General features: G+C 35.8%; 1 protein-coding gene across 1 annotated transcript in view; it reads right to left on the reverse strand.

Moving 5' to 3' along the window:
- The window catches only part of CFTR (CF transmembrane conductance regulator), a 76,107-nt gene that overhangs the window by 32,170 nt on the left and 26,485 nt on the right, over positions 1-17,452 (reverse strand). Inside the window, 7 exon segments of the mRNA XM_050708191.1 lie at positions 188-267; positions 1,356-1,609; positions 2,760-2,797; positions 5,150-5,278; positions 6,974-7,706; positions 8,592-8,678; positions 11,339-11,433. Of these exon segments, the coding sequence (XP_050564148.1) occupies positions 188-267; positions 1,356-1,609; positions 2,760-2,797; positions 5,150-5,278; positions 6,974-7,706; positions 8,592-8,678; positions 11,339-11,433 (1,416 nt within the window).

Consider the following 17,452-nt stretch of genomic DNA (forward strand, 5'->3'; position numbering starts at 1 on the left):
TAAACAGAAGTACAGACTGAAAGAAAGAGAGTGATGGGATTTGATTCTGGTTGTTAGTTCTTATTAATATGATTAAATGATATATCACATCATTATTAAAATAATAATTAATATTTCTTTTCCATGATTTACAACTGAAACTTTACAGTGTTATAAGAGCAAAATCTAGAACTTTTGTTCTACAAACCTGAACGAGGTCAAATACTGTAAGTGGAAGTAAATCATCCAGTATCGCCGTATCTTTTGAGAATCTGTTAAGTATACCACCTATGCATTAAGAAAAAAAAATAAAAATAAAAGTAAAAAATAAATAAAACATTTTTAACACTCCTTAAAAATCCTACATTTATTACTTAACCAAAAAAAAAAGTGTTGTTGTTTTCTGAATAAAAAATACTAAGGGTAAATACAAGATTTATATTCTAGTACAAACAATTTCATTACAGATTAATAGAGCTACATCATGAATGAATTTGGTTTCACAATTTCTGTTTCAATTCTTCAAACATCAGAAAAACTCCAGAAAAAAATGTAATAAAAACAAAGAAAGAAAATTAAACAGGACAGAAACAGACACAAGGCACAAGGTCTGTACCTCCTATGCAGCAGACTTTGCTGAAGCACAGATAATCTGCACATCAGCATTTGTATGAATTTGTACACCATTATCTTAGCTTCTGAGCGGAATTATTGTGTTAATCACCAAATAACAACAGAATTAAGAATATAATGGGAAAATGAAGAAGAAACCCTGTGTTACATTGCCATTTACCAATGCTCCCTGTAATCTAGTATGCACCAGTAAGTGCATACTAGCATGGGAAAGGAATTTCACGTACAGCAGCAGACAGAACTTGTTGCACCAGTTATATAATGAACTCTGTATCAACTCCAGAGTCAGATTTGAATATGAATACCATTATTCACACTAACTGATGTTTTATGACATTTTAGTAGGACTACTCACGAAATACAGCACTATTTATCATCCACATCTGACTCCTTGTCACTCACCACATAGCTGACTATATCTTTTCTATCGCAGTTTTAGACAAAGGCTATTCATTAGAACCTCTTCTGGTTTTATTGTCTAAGAGTTTTAACAGTGCACTTTCTCCTTATACGCCAACTTAGAAGGTGATATTTCAGAATGAGAACTGACAACTCAAATATGCCATACTTAAAGTGCAACCAAAGCTCATTAGAAGATTCACAAATTACTTTATGTAGCAAACTTTTACCATTCAGCTTGACTGACAATATAAATGGAAAGCAACAGTATCCTTTAACAGAATAAAAACTGTTTAATTAAAATAAAACCCATACATGAGTCAATCAGTTCCCATCCTAGTTACCTGCTTTCAAAGAGTTGAATGCTGACATAGGTGCATGGAGAACTGCATGCACCATCTTCTGATGAAGAGTTTTAGACACTGTTATAAGTGTATGCACAAGAGGCAAGCCTCTGATGACTCCCATGGCCAGAAAGCTGTCTGCAACTCCCGCATAAATGTAAATCATGTAGTAGGTGCTAGTGTTGGTGATGATCACAGGGGGATTGTCACTGGTAGTGTTTTCTGGTTGTGTTGTATTTACTTTTTCAGCTGTGCTGTGTGATGGAAATAAGAAATAAATGTATTACCAGAAAGTGCAAGTTTCTTTCTGTTATTTTCTCTAATAAACGGCAATGTTTTTAAACATTTTTTAAAAAAGTTTTTAAATTATTTTAATGATTAGCTATATGCTTTTCCCATAATGTTTAATAATATCCTGTATATATAAAATATAAATCCTGATCTACCTCAAGTGCCAATAAGGCAAAGTTACTGTGTGTGTGTTCAGGTGCCAAGGCAATATATGCCATATTCTTCTCCTCAGACATCTTTGGTGATGTTGGTGCATTTGTAATAATTTCTAAAACTAGTTGTTGTTGTGCAATTAAGTGTTTTTACAAAGATAAAAATTAAGCCATAGGTCTGTAACTATGAATCCTCCAATAGTTTTCTCCAAACCACTGTGAAAATATACTGATTCTAAATCTATTGCCCGTTTAATCATTCACAGAACTTCTGTTAACCAGAAAAAAAAATAGCTTAAGTGCTGATAAAAGTGAATTATTATGAAATAATAAAAATCAAATGCCTTAGTGACTTACTCTAAGGGGACATCAGCAAAAATTCCCCCTCAAATCAGACCTCAATCACCATATGCTTCCTATGCTCAAACATACAGATTTAGCGCTGCAGGACTAAAATATGGATCAAAATCATTAACCCAGGAAAAGCCATACTGTTGCTCAACATGTTTTAACCTTCATCTGCTTGACCCTGCAACTTTTGGGAATTTTCATAATTGAGCAGAAGAAATTATATGAATAGGGTCTCGCAGAAACTGTTCACTTCAAATATTCCTAAGCAAATATCCCATATTGCACCAGTGAAAGACAGTGATGAGCCACAACATGTTCAGGAATGTCAAGTCCACACATCTCTAGAGTGAGCTGACTCAGGAATTGTTTTGTGTGCATCACCACATATCCAGTAATAAGGCACAAACCATTTAATTGTTAGCACTTAACGAAGTACCAGCTTAAGATAACGTCTACATAAGGTATTTTGATCACCCATTTAAGAACCACTTTATTAAGTATAAGCTAGTGCCTATCCACATGGACCTCTGGCAAAATTTATTAATTATTTACAGTGAAAAACAATGTAAAGGAGTCCCCATTCCCTCATGAAACGATCATAACTACTCACGTTCGAAAATACAATAACATAACAAGAGAAGCAACCACCTGTAACAAGAGAAAACAGTCAATTTTTTGTCTTGTCACATTATGTTCTCCTCACTTACCTTTTTTCACTAACACTACAATTGTTTGTAGAGAGAGGATTAGAAATGGCTGGAAATCAAACTTCCCTGAAGCAAAAACCTTGTCAGATCTGCTCCTCCCTCCACAGAAACCATTTAGCGCATCCCATCAGCAAGGTACATTTAGACTTTTATTACAATCTGGCTCTCAAGTGCTTAAATATTCCCTTATTGTTTTTTATGATACTATTACCAAAGGCTTGCTAATGCATTCCTAATGACAAGGAACATTCAGTGTAAACTTTAACATATTTTAAGTTTTAAAGACTAATGTTTCTTGATAGCCCCAAAAGAGCACGTCTCTTTCCCAATATATTCAAAAGCAGCTATTCAAATATGAACATCAAACCTTTAGCATTTCTGCTCTTGCATTGCTGTTCTTGCCAGCTGATACCTAAGTCTGATAAATCTATTTGTCTGATCTTGTTTGATTGCTAGTTTTACATAATTCTACACATAAACTGTTTTAGTGGGTTTTTTTGTTTGTTGGTTGGTTGGTTGGTTGGTTGGTTGTGTGTTTTTTTTTTAAATGTGAAATTCAACTTTTTATTGTGAGATGCTTCAGTGCCCAACAGAAGTTTCTTTTATAACACATTTTCTTGTTTGTCCACCAAGCCAGTGGAGATCTTCATCTAGGCCACCACATATCAGTCTGGCTCTTTTTCTTCCTATGATTTCTTTTCTAAGAGTCTAGATGTAGTTTCTAGTATCCTCTTACCATATATTTTATGGCACTGGTACAGGAATGTGTTATGATAATACCTCAGCACATAACATCTTCAGCTTGGGAACTACTAACTTTTGCAGGTCTTATAGTAAATAACTAAAGAGCAAGACAATGATAGCCTAAATTTAAACATTGCTTTTACTTAAGCAATAGTCACACTGTGGAGTTTAACTTAGATGGATACATTTTTTCTCATCAGATTTGTTCTTCAATTAGAAGATGAGACTTTTAAATTATTTTAAAAGGTTTTAGTCTAGTTTCAAAGCAAAAATCTGTAATTGATATTGGAAATGTGCACCAAATATAGAACATAAACCTGATGTACCTTAAAGTTAAAACTTCCTTTACCCCTGCAACTCACATTTAGCTTTGCTGTTGTATCTTTATACTGCCATTCTCCACTACCATGAAAATAAAGCTGATGTGATAAGAACAGCTACACATTAAAATGCTTAATCTTGCTTTTGGAGATGCTTTAAAAATTTGGGATCTCAAACTAGACTCAAGCTCCAGGCTCTATTTCTGGTCCAGAAGAATAATATAGTCATCCAGAACACAACTTTTGTGTAAAGTCAGAATATCATGTTCTCCAGTTATGATACTAGAAGTTTGAATGCCAACTGAGAATTGTTAAAAACCCTGCACTGACACAATCAGCCAGAAACTAGTCCTATGTTCCTAGTGGATTCTTCTTCCAATTTATGTTGAAATATGTCAAGAGAAAATGGTATTATATTTTATAAATTGGCATATGAATGCAATCCCATTAATCTCAGTCTTTTCTCTTAAACTTGTACCATCCCTCAGGAAAACAAACAAACAAACAACAAAAAACTTGATTTAGGATATTAATCATAAAATAGGACACTATAAAATTATGTAGATATGTTAAAAGTCTTTCTTAAATTGAGACAACACAAAAAGCAGGAAACTTCCATTACATGGAAAATAGCCTTTCACGATCAGGCATATGATCAGGCAGAAGTTCTTCAACATGTGTTCTGACAGTGCTTTCCACTGTACTTGGAAAAAGTCTTCTCTGCACACTACAGGAACATCTCATCCATCTTTAAATGCCATCACAGGCATTCTCACTCCCCACCCTTCTTTCACTAGGAGAAAAGCTAATAACTCGTTTTGGAAAGCAATTCTCCAGGATTTATGTATGCATTCTTTAACAGTTTTCTAATACTTATTGTTGTTAACCTCCCATGGATCTGTAAAGATATCTTTTAATGGAAAATGGAAGATTATTCACATGTGGACAAGAGACCTGCTCAGGACAACAAGTCTTATTTACGGTACCACTCAGCAAGTTATTTCAATTGGTGGGTCTGCTGTTACCATGTACTAATCACTATCTCTGGCGAGCAATGCTCAACTAAACAGCAGAAAAATGATATCCAAAAATATCATTTTAACAGCAGCTGCCACAAAGTAATGCATACATGAGCAAATGTCTTGATGGTTTATCCCTTTATATTTCTATTGCAAACAACATAATTTGAACAAACATCGTAGTAAAATGACAGCAGGAGATTTTCTTACCTCAAGTAAGAAGATAGCCACACACAAAATTAGTACAAAAATCAAGCTTTTGTGGGTGGTAATGTATCTGAAATAAGTATTCCATGTGGTAACAGTACCCATACCTTCAGCATCATCACTAAAGCATTCCTGGCAAAGAATTGATAAGATTGTAGTTAGAATGATAATAGTATCCACATATGAGAAATACTGACACATGAATGCCATCATTCTTTCTGCTAACTCACGACTGCTGTCATTCCCTCTGCTGACTGACTCCAAATAATTGAGCTGTAGCATTCAGGCTACAGGCTGAGAGAGTTGAGATTACTTAGCCTAGAGAAGAGAAGACTCCAGGAATATCTTATGGTGGCCTTCCAGTACCTAGAGGGGGCCCTACAGGAAAGATGGGGAAGGACTTTTATCAGTGAGTGCAGTGACAGTAGAACAGGGATAGTACAAGAGGGAGGGTTTAGGTTACATATAAGGAAGAAATTCTTTACTATGAAGGTGCTGAGGCACTGGAACACCTGCCCAGAGAAGATGTGGATGCCCCATCCCTGGAGGTGTTCAAGGCCAGGTTGGATGGGGCTTTGGGCAACCTGGTCAGGTGGGAGGGGATTGGAACTGGGTGGTCTTTAAGGTCCCTTCCAACACAAACCATTCTGTTTGAACCATCTATGATTCAAATTGGATGATAATGGCTAGAGAGGAAGGTACTGACTAGTTGAATCATCTTTGCTATAACAACACAGTTTGCAGATAATTTGAAATTTTCAGACAGCACTGAAAGATACAACCAAGATTTGTCCAGCATTTCCAGAAGTCAAGTAATAGTTAATCAACAGCTATTTTCTTTCAATGTATTTTGAAACATAGATTATTAATGTGCTGTTAGAATACATTCATAAATAATTTCAGGTACTTCATTCTGTGGAGACCAATAAAGCAAAAGAAAAGATGGACAGTGCTTCAGCAAATGATGAATTTACAAGTTTTTTTCTAGACTCTTTTCCACACAGGAAACTACTTTAGAAAAATTTCCTATCCTGTGAAAATCAACTGTTGTTTTTTTAAAATAAATTGGGGGGTAGTGGGGGGAATTTTAGAAAGGAAAGTAGTTCATCATGTAAAATTGATAACTATAAGAAAAATGAATATTCATCCAGTTACTGTTATAAAATGCAAGCTTAATTGCGTATTTTCCAGAATGTTCATTCTGCTCTAAGGAACCTGCTTTGGCAGGGGGGTTGGACCCGATGATCTTTCGAGGTCCCTTCCAACCCCTATAATTCTGTGATTCTGTGATTCATAAAAACAGAGTAAAAAACAGTTTACTCCTCTATTCGTTATCCGTATCATAACATGAGCTAAGCAGTCTGACAAACTTGTCAAATTTGATCAAATTCTAGTTTTAAAAATTGGGCTAGTACTTCAAACATATATATTTTTTTCATGGCTTTTGACATTTAAAATGTCAATTGTACATAAATGTTTTAAAATAATATTCTTCCATGTTACAGTTTCAAATTGTAGTGCAAATGATCCTAAGGTGAGATTTAAGTCTATGAGAATCAAATATTCTTTACTTAAAGCCTCTACAGACAGTATGCAAGAACTATTAAAAAAAAAATAATAAAATAAAATTTTGAGGATTTCAAGGATTTCAATATGGTATTTGAGATTCAAAAAAAAAAAAATCACAGATACTGCAAAAAGTATTCCACAGAGAAATACTGCATTGGGAATGATACAGTCAGGCAAAAAAAGATATGAGGAATATCTTGCACAAAATTATCACTATATAAAAAAAAAAAAAAAAGATAAATGTAAATCAACACACACCTTCAAATCCTCTTCATTAATTTCATCAGTTATGTCCAAGATGCTGTCTCGAGACAAGCGCCTGGTGTACATGTCTATCTCAGAAGACAGGTTTGTCTGAGGCACCATGGACATTTTCCGAAATGATGTACTCCCCTTTTTGGAAAAGTGTGGCCCCTGGTTCACAGAGGTTCCTGTCATCAGGTTTAACACAGATTGCCTCCTCCGAGCTGGCAGCATATGGTCAGTGTTTAACATGTTAGTCCGAGGCAGACCCAGGTCTCCCTGTTCCAAGTCAGGTACCAGTGAGATCCTCCTTTCTAGTGGGTCATTGTGGCCATCTTCCATCCCGTTGACCTGTGTCCCATTCTTCTGCATTATCGAGAACTTCCTGCCTGCATTAAGTGGGTTAATAATTATGGAGCTCTTCCTTTTGTCATTAAAATCTGATGTTTGTTTAAAAGATTGCTTTTTTACTTCATTTCGTGGTCCCATGCCTTCTCCTTCAATGGAAAATCGTCGGAGAGTCTCAGTTATAATTGAATTTCTTCTCTCTGCACTGAATTGATCAAAAGAATCAAATCCCATCAGCTCTGAGCTGAAGTCTGGCCGTTGACCCTGAAGTTCAGAAAACGTTCCATAGAAATAGCAGCTTCCCTCATGTAAGATCAATATTTTGTCAGCAGTCTTCAAATGTTCCAGTTTTGAAGTAACCAAGATCCTAGTTTTATTTGCCATCAATTTGCACACACAGCTATTAAAAAAAAAAAAAAAAAAGGAAAGAAAAGTGTTAAAAAATTATATTTTTCTCTTCATGATTAGACATTGCTTTTTATCCCTTCCATTTTCAATCCATTCCTCCCTCCCAGTATGAATGGTCTTGGGTGCTTCCTCAAATTACAGAAGAGGTAGTAAGAGTGAGATGTGTGAAGGGTGAGCACTTTAATGCAGAAGCCAAAAAAAGGGGGAAAAAGCACAGTTTAACATGAAAATGAAATATATATTTTTTTTCATCTTAGGGTAACTTAGATCTATTAGCTCAATTTCAAAACTTCAAATTTTTGGTGGCAGAAAACTTTATGGATAGCAGTACATGTCCTTACTGTTTTGAACTACACCAACAGGACAAGCCATGTCCTTACTGTTTTGAACTACACCAACAGGACAAGCCAGAAGGACAACTTGCTGTCATCCACTTGGTCAGTGGACACTTGCAAGTGACCAGTCTTTCAGCAATAGAAAAAAATTTAGACTAAATACAGACTTTTGTAAAAATGTATACTGAGATAAGTATTTTAAAAAGAAAGATTTTCTGGTACACAGGCACACCAGACATAAAGCCACACGCTCTGGAATTAATAAAATATAGCAGGTTCATTACATAGTGACTGAGCAATAATGTTTGCACCTGGCCTAGGCCCGTTATGTGCAGTACACTGTCTTAACAGTTTTTCGTACACGAAATACTCAACCACAAGAATTCTTGAAAATAACATCCCCAAAAGCTGTCATTTTTATCACTTCAGGATTTTTGTATTGTTATTAAATTCTGTACCAATTAGAGGCAGATTTCTGTTCTTGGTTTTACATCGTGCCACTTGATGGAATTCTTAAGTACAGTTTTCAAAATATACAGTACCTTTCAAATATTTCTTTTTCTGTAAAAATGTCTAAATATCCAAAAGGAGAATCCATGAGATACAAATCAGCATCTTTGTACACTGCTCTGAACAGAGAAAATGGAAATGAAATTAAATTTCACAAATCCTATACATTTACATAAATATAATTTAAAATGAGTGTCTTTACAACTTTGCCTCAAAAAGATTTTTCTATAGTATCAATATGGATTCAGAGTTCAACATTTAATGTGCTTATAAGACACTTTTCAATAAAACATTTCCTTACTTCAGACTACATTACATACTAATTTTTTTGTTAATTTCTGTGCAAAGGAAGAAATATAGCTATTTTTTTACATAGGCTATTCTATAGAGCTGTTTAATGCCTGAATCTGACAGTCCCTCTAGGTGTACAATGAACATTTAAATAGGAATTTAGTATCTACTCTAATGTCTTCTGATGCCTGAGTGAACATTACACATATATAAATAAATGCTTGAAAGGACTTAGGTGCTGGGACCTAGTTTTAAAAGTACTTTGAAAAAACTGGTGAGCCAAGACAAGCGTATTAGCAAGCCACAACCTTCCAAGCATTATCTTAAATGGGACTGTACAATATTTTGAGTTCAGGACACGAAAAATTATTTGTAACTTTAGTCCCTTAAGCCACATGTGCCTGGACATGGGTCAGTGAGATCTCAACCTGTGGTTAAGAAGTTTTTTTATAGATCAATTTCAACAGCAGTTCAAAAAAGGCTCCTTGCCTTACTCCGTCAGCATGAAAATTGTGTTGTGATATGAATCAGGGTATAATTAGTAAAGAAAATTTGGACAACTGCATTTCGGTACTTTTTAAAGTACATTCTAAATAAGTTTTAAAAACATTATGTTAAACAATGTGAAAATATGTAACCTCCAGGAGAAACAGCCCTCAATAACAGTAATTATAAACCAAGCAACTTTATCAAAAAATCCTCTGTTGAGGTTGATTTCAGTAACTGTATATTATGATGAAGTGGCTGCACAACAACAAAGTTTGTACTGTTCTTGGCACTTTCATCAGTAAAAAGCTTGCAGTTTGTTTCCTGGAATAATGGTAGCACTCTGATTATGGCTATAATTTGTATGGTGGACTTATTAGCCACATATGACTGACTTTAGGGTCCTGGGCCAGTGAGATAACTCAAACCTAGTGCATGCACTGTGTTTTTTCATGGGCCTTTCTTTCTCCCTGTTGCAGCTGCAGGCACCGACAGTGCTTTATTAGAAGGCTGCACTCAGGCAAGCTGCATCTGCTTCTCATGACAGGTGGTTGATGGCACTTCTAGAAGAGATTCTGATTTAATACAACTTTGCATAGAGTACACAAGACACATGGATGCAGGCAGTCCAAGCAAATAATGTCCAGTTTATCTCCAGTGCAGATGGGTACAACCCAGGTCTGTAATCCTAAATTTTCTCCTCTAGCTTTCATAGGCCTTCATCTGCAACCCACATACCTGCACACCTTGATGTATGGTGAGTTTAGACTAGAGCACAAACAAAATTCAAAGCAGATACAACTACTGCCTCTGATACATTTAATTGTTCATAAAATAATTATTAAATAGCTGACAATTCATAATATCAATTGTATAACACTCCAGTAAATGAGCTGTGATCATCTGAAAAGCAACAGACAGGATTACTCATAGAATCTGGGATATAGTTCATGTAAATTTTGGATGAAAATCTGAATTGATTTTGATTGATTGTTGTTGTTGTTTTAGTGTTCCTTGAAATCTTTGCCTGCTCCTCCCCTTTCTCTCTTGTCTTACCATATAAAACAGGAACAGCCATATCCCTTTTCCTCTCTCACAAATCCACTATTAAGATTCACACTGAGAGCCTCCCTATTTTAATGAATTCATTTTTAGCCTTACACAGGCATGCACATCTTTCATGGGATGCCAGCATGGATCACCATAACTGATTTTACCTCTAGCAAGCATTTCTGAGCATGGGAACCAGCCCAACTTGCATTTGGCACAAAAATAAATGGGACCATTTTACAAATTAGAGCTATCGTTAGTGGATTTTTGACAACAGCTAAGTGAACCAGTAGAAACACAGCTAATTTGTAAGAAAAACACCTATGCTGTTCTTCTGTATACCTTCAAAATTATTTACTAGCTTTGAAAAGCCCAACAGACAAGGCTAGACAATTACTCATAGGGAGCAACTAATGATTGTCTTCCACTTCTTTGTATGGAAAAAAAAAAAAAAAAAGTCCCAAACTAGTAGCAACACATTTTGAAATGTGGCATTGTTTACTTTTTTGTTAACTACGGACAGAGAATATGTCATTAATTGATATAGAGACTGCATTGTATAAGTGACATAGCAGGGAAAGTTCCTGGAATGCTACTTGATTTGTACATTTGCATGACAAGATTTTCTTTGGTACTTAGAAAGCTACACTTGATGTCCTGAATCTCCCAACAGTGTCTTTCATCAGGAAGGAAAGATTCATCTTCAGTTAAGCCATAGCATGTGTCTAACAGCAAACTTTTAAAATTCAATGAATAAAAATAGATGTATCATAAACAAAATTGCAGAGTAAAACTCAGATTTCTGATAGTAAAATGAAGTTCCTGATACACTTGGGGCATATTTATATTGTAGGACTTAATCCACATGTTTTTAAGTGCTTAGTCCTAACATTTCCCCCATATATGAAACATTGAATATACGAAACATTCAAATTGATAACAAAATACTCACCTTGCTAGTGAGATTCGTGCTCGCTGGCCTCCACTCAGAGTGATTCCACCTTCCCCCAGCACTGTATAATCTTTATCTGGGAACTTCGAAATATCCTGTTAACAATTTTTATTTTTTTTTAACAATCAGACGTGTTTTCCATATTCAAGAAACGTAAACTACAAACTGAATGGAGGCATAGTATACAGTACTGAACAGACAGCTTAGAAAGAAGTTTTATAAGAAAAATAAATACACAGGATTATTTCTTTATTTCTTTCACCTGTTCATGTAATCAGAAATGGTGATTAAACAAAACATATCATTCTACCTCAAAGAGCAATCTCAAGGCACAAGATCTCAAGAACAAATATTTGTCGTAATTGCTAAATCTCTATAAAAGTAAAGAATACACCTTCATACAATATCAATGGTAACCATTAGAGTTTCCTCTCAAATAACAATGATAAATGCACTTGCTATTAAAAGTAGGGAAGGCAAGAAGCAAAGTCTAGATGTGAAGTCATCTAACCTCAGAGAAATTTATAGTTCAGACAGTTTCATTAAAAAAGGCTTGCACAAAATTCCCAGACGGGTATGCCAGGAATGCTCAAGGTTTGCAAACAGTTTAGGAGCCAAGTTCTACATTTTAGGCTGTAAGTTACTTACAATTTATGATTATGCTAGAAGTGAATCTTTTCACTTTTCAGCAGTGGCATCTGCGTAAGAATAATCAGTTCCAGCTCTGCACATGCAATTCGCATCATTCCCAGTGTATACAGAGAAGTGCTGGGACACCAAGACTCAGGCTCAGATGCCAGGCTCCCCGGACACCCAGGGCAATGAGATCTAAGCTGAGCTGCTCTCTAGGAGTTAACGTTTCATATGAAGTCAGATATAATACAATTCTGATCACCTCTACTCAGATTTGGACTGCTGATCATTCTCTTTTGGGCATTGCAGGCCTCTGTGGTTTTCCAGAGCAAATAAATAAATAAAAATCTTGCCAGATAAATGTTTCCTTCTTCCTCCCCTGTAAATTGCCCTGACCTCAGGAACAGAATGAACAATGCTGCTCAGCCCTGGATCAGTGACAGATTAAAGTCCAGCAGCTCAAAGACTAGAAATTGACTGCCTGATCTACCAGGAAATGGGAGATTCTCCCAGTTCTCTTATTTGATAATAGCATTTACTTCCTGGCTCAGAGGAGTCTGACCTTAAAATCAAGAGACTCTTATGTATGGAAAAGCTATTGCAGGTGATTTTCAAATTATTCTAATATTAACTAGTTACTTGCCTCTTGTAAAAGGAGAGCCACACAACAAATCCTTGTTACTAACGTGACAGCTAAGGTATTCGCAGACAGAGGGATGCAAAGAATCATGGCAATATGTTTAAAGCAAGATTATCTGAACATGAAAAAATCATCATCATGAAGCATTTAGAGAGAACATATGAAATTCTGACATAAAGGTTTTAAGGCATTTATTTGAGAAAACCTGCTCCAATCCCTTCTGGTTTCACTATATATATAGGAATCATTATGCATCTCTACATTTGACATTTACCCAATGTCTTCACCTGGACATTAGGATTTCTGTGGTTACATGTCTAGATATCTAAGCTGATTTCAACAGTTTCCCATTTCTACTAGTACTACAGCCTGCAAATGTGTTGGTGCTGTTGCTGGTTCCTGATTCTACTGTTTCTTCAAAAAATAAAATAAAATAAAAATACAAAATAATTAAAAAAAAAAGGGGGGGGGGAGTACTGAACGCAGCATATATCCCCCTGCAAACAAGGTAAAATACTAGTCCTACTGAAATTAATTTCAGAACTCCCATTGTTTAATATGGTGGTTGAATTTTGTCAGATATATTTCTTTGCAGGTGTGTCAACATGGAATTTTAATCAAACTTTTAACGAGTTCCCCTTCTGTTCTCTTCTACCCTTCACCTCAGGATAATATATGGCATGGAACAGACAAAGAACTTTTCAGGCTGTAATTATAATAATTAAAAAATGTTTAGCAATTTCTTTCAATGGAGTAAACAGAGTGAAGAATTCCAATAGACGCACAATGCTACTTGTTGGAACATGCGTTACCTATTGTAGAAAAGTACATAGGGCTTGTCCAAATACATCCTTGCTGTCATTTCATGCAGGAAGTGAAATCAAGCCAGGGACAAATCTAATGTAATGATGCTGAACAGCACAAAACCAGCATACTAATGAAGTATCTACTAGATTTTTTAACATATCAATTTCTAAATGCTGAAATTGAGAAAATTGTTGTTAAATATTTAGAGAAGAACACGCACACAGATCCCATAGATATTAATTTCTTTTGTGAGGTCTTCTAATATCAGCTAACAAATCTCACACCCAAGGAGAAGGTACTCTTTTTAATATCTGTTTACATTTTTAATGGTGTAAGTGTCATATTCATCTACGTCAGCAGCAAATGGTAAGAACACCTGTGGACTTCGTATAGAAGAATACAGTGTAGATAGTTTAAGGTAATATATCTTTTCACAGTAAATAATGAATATGGTCTTGTTAAAAACAACAACAACAACAAACAAACAAAACCTCAGAATGGACTTCTTTTGCTTAGAAATTCTTTGTTATCAAAATCATTTGATAGATTTACATCTTCATGCTAAGAACACATTTTAGCAACTATTATCATAATAGAGCGTGCCAGAAAATAGTTTCTAAGAAGCATGCCTTTCAACAACCAGTGGCTATTGACTTACAAGCTTTATATTTTTATGATTTGTATATATTCAAGGCTATGTCAGGAGTTGTAACGGTGTAATGATAGAATATATGCATGCTATTTACGGGGCCCCTCTTTCTTAAAGATGTCTCTAAAGATCTTCTGTCTTCTGCCTCCTCAAAAAAAGAAAAAGCATTTGTGAAACTGATGGAACAGAGTAGTGGTCTTGATTGTCTCCATTTGATCCTCACTAACCATTCCCTCTATTTTACCATTTTTTCTACAGTACCAATGTCTTTACCATCTCTATCCCTGTCCTTTTCTTCATTGCCATTAATATTTCCCATGTTTATTTTTACAGTTCCCCCCGTTCATGCTCCTACCTCCTTCTCACCTATCAAAATATTCCATTTTATTCCTTCTTCCTCTCTTTGTTGGGGAGAAGTTGCCTCTGAACACACTTTGTGATTTCCTTTCTGTAGTACAGACCATTTGCGATAAATTAGAAAACTATCAAAGGTTTTGTTGCATATTAGGCCAAATAAAGCCAGAAACAGGTTAAGCAGAAGCAGCGCCAAGGGCTTCAAACAGGAGGTGCAGTGCTGCTCCACCCTATTTTTTTCTCTTTTCTTATAAGATGAAAATATACCACTCTCTCACTCATGATTATTTCTATGCTTCTAAGCAATTGTATTCAACTCTAATATTCCAAAGAAACAAAAATGGAACTGGAACAAACCTCTAGATCTGAGTTCAGGGATTAGTAAAAATTTTCAGAAAATGAATTTGAAACGGCAATGTCTCTTTCAGGCAGAAAGTCCACATATTATGTCAAATCTCCCAGTACAACCATTGCATCTCAGACACGACAACCCAAAAGCTGGCTACCTTTATACTTTTTTCATCTTGCACTGATATGATCCACTGGCACCGGCAGACTCCTCTAACTGAAATTCTTGTCTGTGGCCCAAAAGCATGGGCAGGTCAGCTGCTAGCACAGCTGGTTCCCTGGGGCCTCAAAGTAGATAGGCTGGCACAGCTTCCTTTCAGCAAGGGAGCATCTCACTTTGGAAAAATCAATACTGACTCAAAGGAATAAATGGACCAACTTCAAGCAGTTTATCAGCAATCATAAAAATATGTTTAATGGAGCTACTGTGTTAAGTTCTATGTTGATATCATTTGGTTAAAACCTGTTTCAGTCAAGAGAGCTCTGCCTGCCCCTCTCCCTGCATTAGGCACAGAGTAGATTATCTTGGATGCTGTCCTATCTTCCGTGTAACTTCTGGAATCATATTTAATTCACTTACCCTGTGCTTAACCTACCCACATGTCTCAAAACTCTGCTTCTCAGGAATATTTCACCATACAGAAAGCGAGTTTTGCCAGCATTTGTATGAGTTTTGGGTGAGTCTGACATTCTGCTGAAGGTCACAAACTTTTGTGAAAACAAAACTTATGATTTTGGATCTTGGATCCCTCAAAAATGGTTCAGCTGAAATCTAACAAAAGCCTGAGCTTCAGAGAACATAGGTGGTTAGAGAAAAGTGATATACCTAAATAAAATACAAATTTTAAAAGTAATTTCTAATTTGAAATACTTTAAAGAGATCTGTTTTTCTGGCTTCTGGCCCAGGAAAATGAGGTCTCTGGTATGTTCAATCTGGGTACCCAAGAGCCAAGATAGACAAATATACTGAAAATTCTTATCTTTTAAGAATGTTCCCTAGTGAGTATGAGTCTGAAACACAGAACTTGATTTCAAAGCTTTACAACCTCAAAATCTGAAGTTTAGTTCAGACCTGTCTTACTTTCAAGATCACAGCTTTTTTGAAAATCAGGACAAACAGAAAGTTACACTTTCTGCAAAATGAACAAGGAGTAATTTCTATTGCACCTTAAAGCAGCTGAAATAAACTCACCTAACAGTGAAACAAATGTTGGATGAACAGCCTTTTTTTTTTAATTTAAAATATATAAAAAAAACTCCTAAATACAATTTATATCAAGTCCACAATTTCTGTTTCAACAAGAACTGATATTTTACAGCACAATCTTAATTTAAAGATATCAACTGTCTAAATTAAAGGAAATTCTTGACATTTTCTTCCAAGTAACTGATCACATTTCTGGAAGTTTACCCACTTCCAATGAGCTATTCTCAATTTTTATAAACAAATGTCTTCTTTCTACCCTAGCATTTTTTCTGCTTTTTTTTTTTTGGCTAACTATCTGACAATTACTATCTTTTCCTGTTAGCTAAAGGGTTGGCAGCTTTCAGACATCTTTTTCATGTATGGACTCACCTCACCTACTACCTGTAGTGAAGGCATCTATGCTACCTGTTCTCTCTAAAAAATCAGTGAAAAGATGCAGGAAATTAATTTATGCTATTTTAGTTGATTACATTAGGATGAGATGAACTTCACTTTGGCATGCCTGTGTCTGTCCCCAGCTCTGAAGACAGTTCAGGTAACCTGCTCCTTCATGGTTGTCCACACTGCAGGCATCTACATGATTAGGTAACCAAGCTACCTCTTAATATCCGCTTGTAGAGAGTTGCTTACTATGAAGCACTCAGTTCCAGATTTGAGTCCTTATTGTTCCTCTCTTCCGCTTTCTAATGTGTCAATAGCCCTTGTGAACAATGGGCACGAAAACAGAGCACTAAGCACTTCACTCACTGTCTGACTAAAGCTGTCAAACTGCCTCACAACCCCTACGGATTAGTTCAATTGTGCACTTGCATTCAGCTCCAGATTTGATATTCTGTGCAGACTAGTAGGACACCTGCCAGAAAAACAAACCATCAGCAGGGATAAAAGAGGCTGGAGAAGTACAGTGAGATGCAAGTAAGGATATGTGCTTCCATTTCAGGGCATCCTTGTCATTGTGGGGAACTGGTCACACGAGGATGGATGCCATCCTTTGTGAGGAGATGCCAAACATGCAGGAATACAAACCAGGGCTTGGCATAGTAACTATTTCTTTACCTATTCTCTTATGGTCTTCATTGAAAACGTATTTACCACACTCCCTGTAACAACAGCTCAAAAAAGACAGAATCTGGCCGTGGACTTCTTCTGTACTGTTATATGATTTGATTGTGCATAGAAACACTTCCTCTGTTTGCATGCCATGTTAAACATTACATCCACGAGCAGCTGGTGCCTGTCAAATCAGAACATGTGTTTACTTTAAGAGTGGTAGCCTCTTAAAGGTAGTTTGCCATTATGTGTTTATGGCCTCTTAGGTAACCATTGAGGGATCGAATGAACTAACTAGGTGGAAAAACATCTCTTAGCTTTCAAAAAGGCAAAACCAGAAGTCATAAAAGTATGATTTTAAAACAAATGAATTATTGCATCTCTTCAAATGTGATACAGTGCTTGTTTATTGTTTAACTATGATGA

The sequence above is a fragment of the Cygnus atratus genome, chromosome 1 (genome assembly GCF_013377495.2).
Source record: "Cygnus atratus isolate AKBS03 ecotype Queensland, Australia chromosome 1, CAtr_DNAZoo_HiC_assembly, whole genome shotgun sequence".
NCBI classification, from domain to species: Eukaryota; Metazoa; Chordata; class Aves; order Anseriformes; family Anatidae; genus Cygnus; species Cygnus atratus.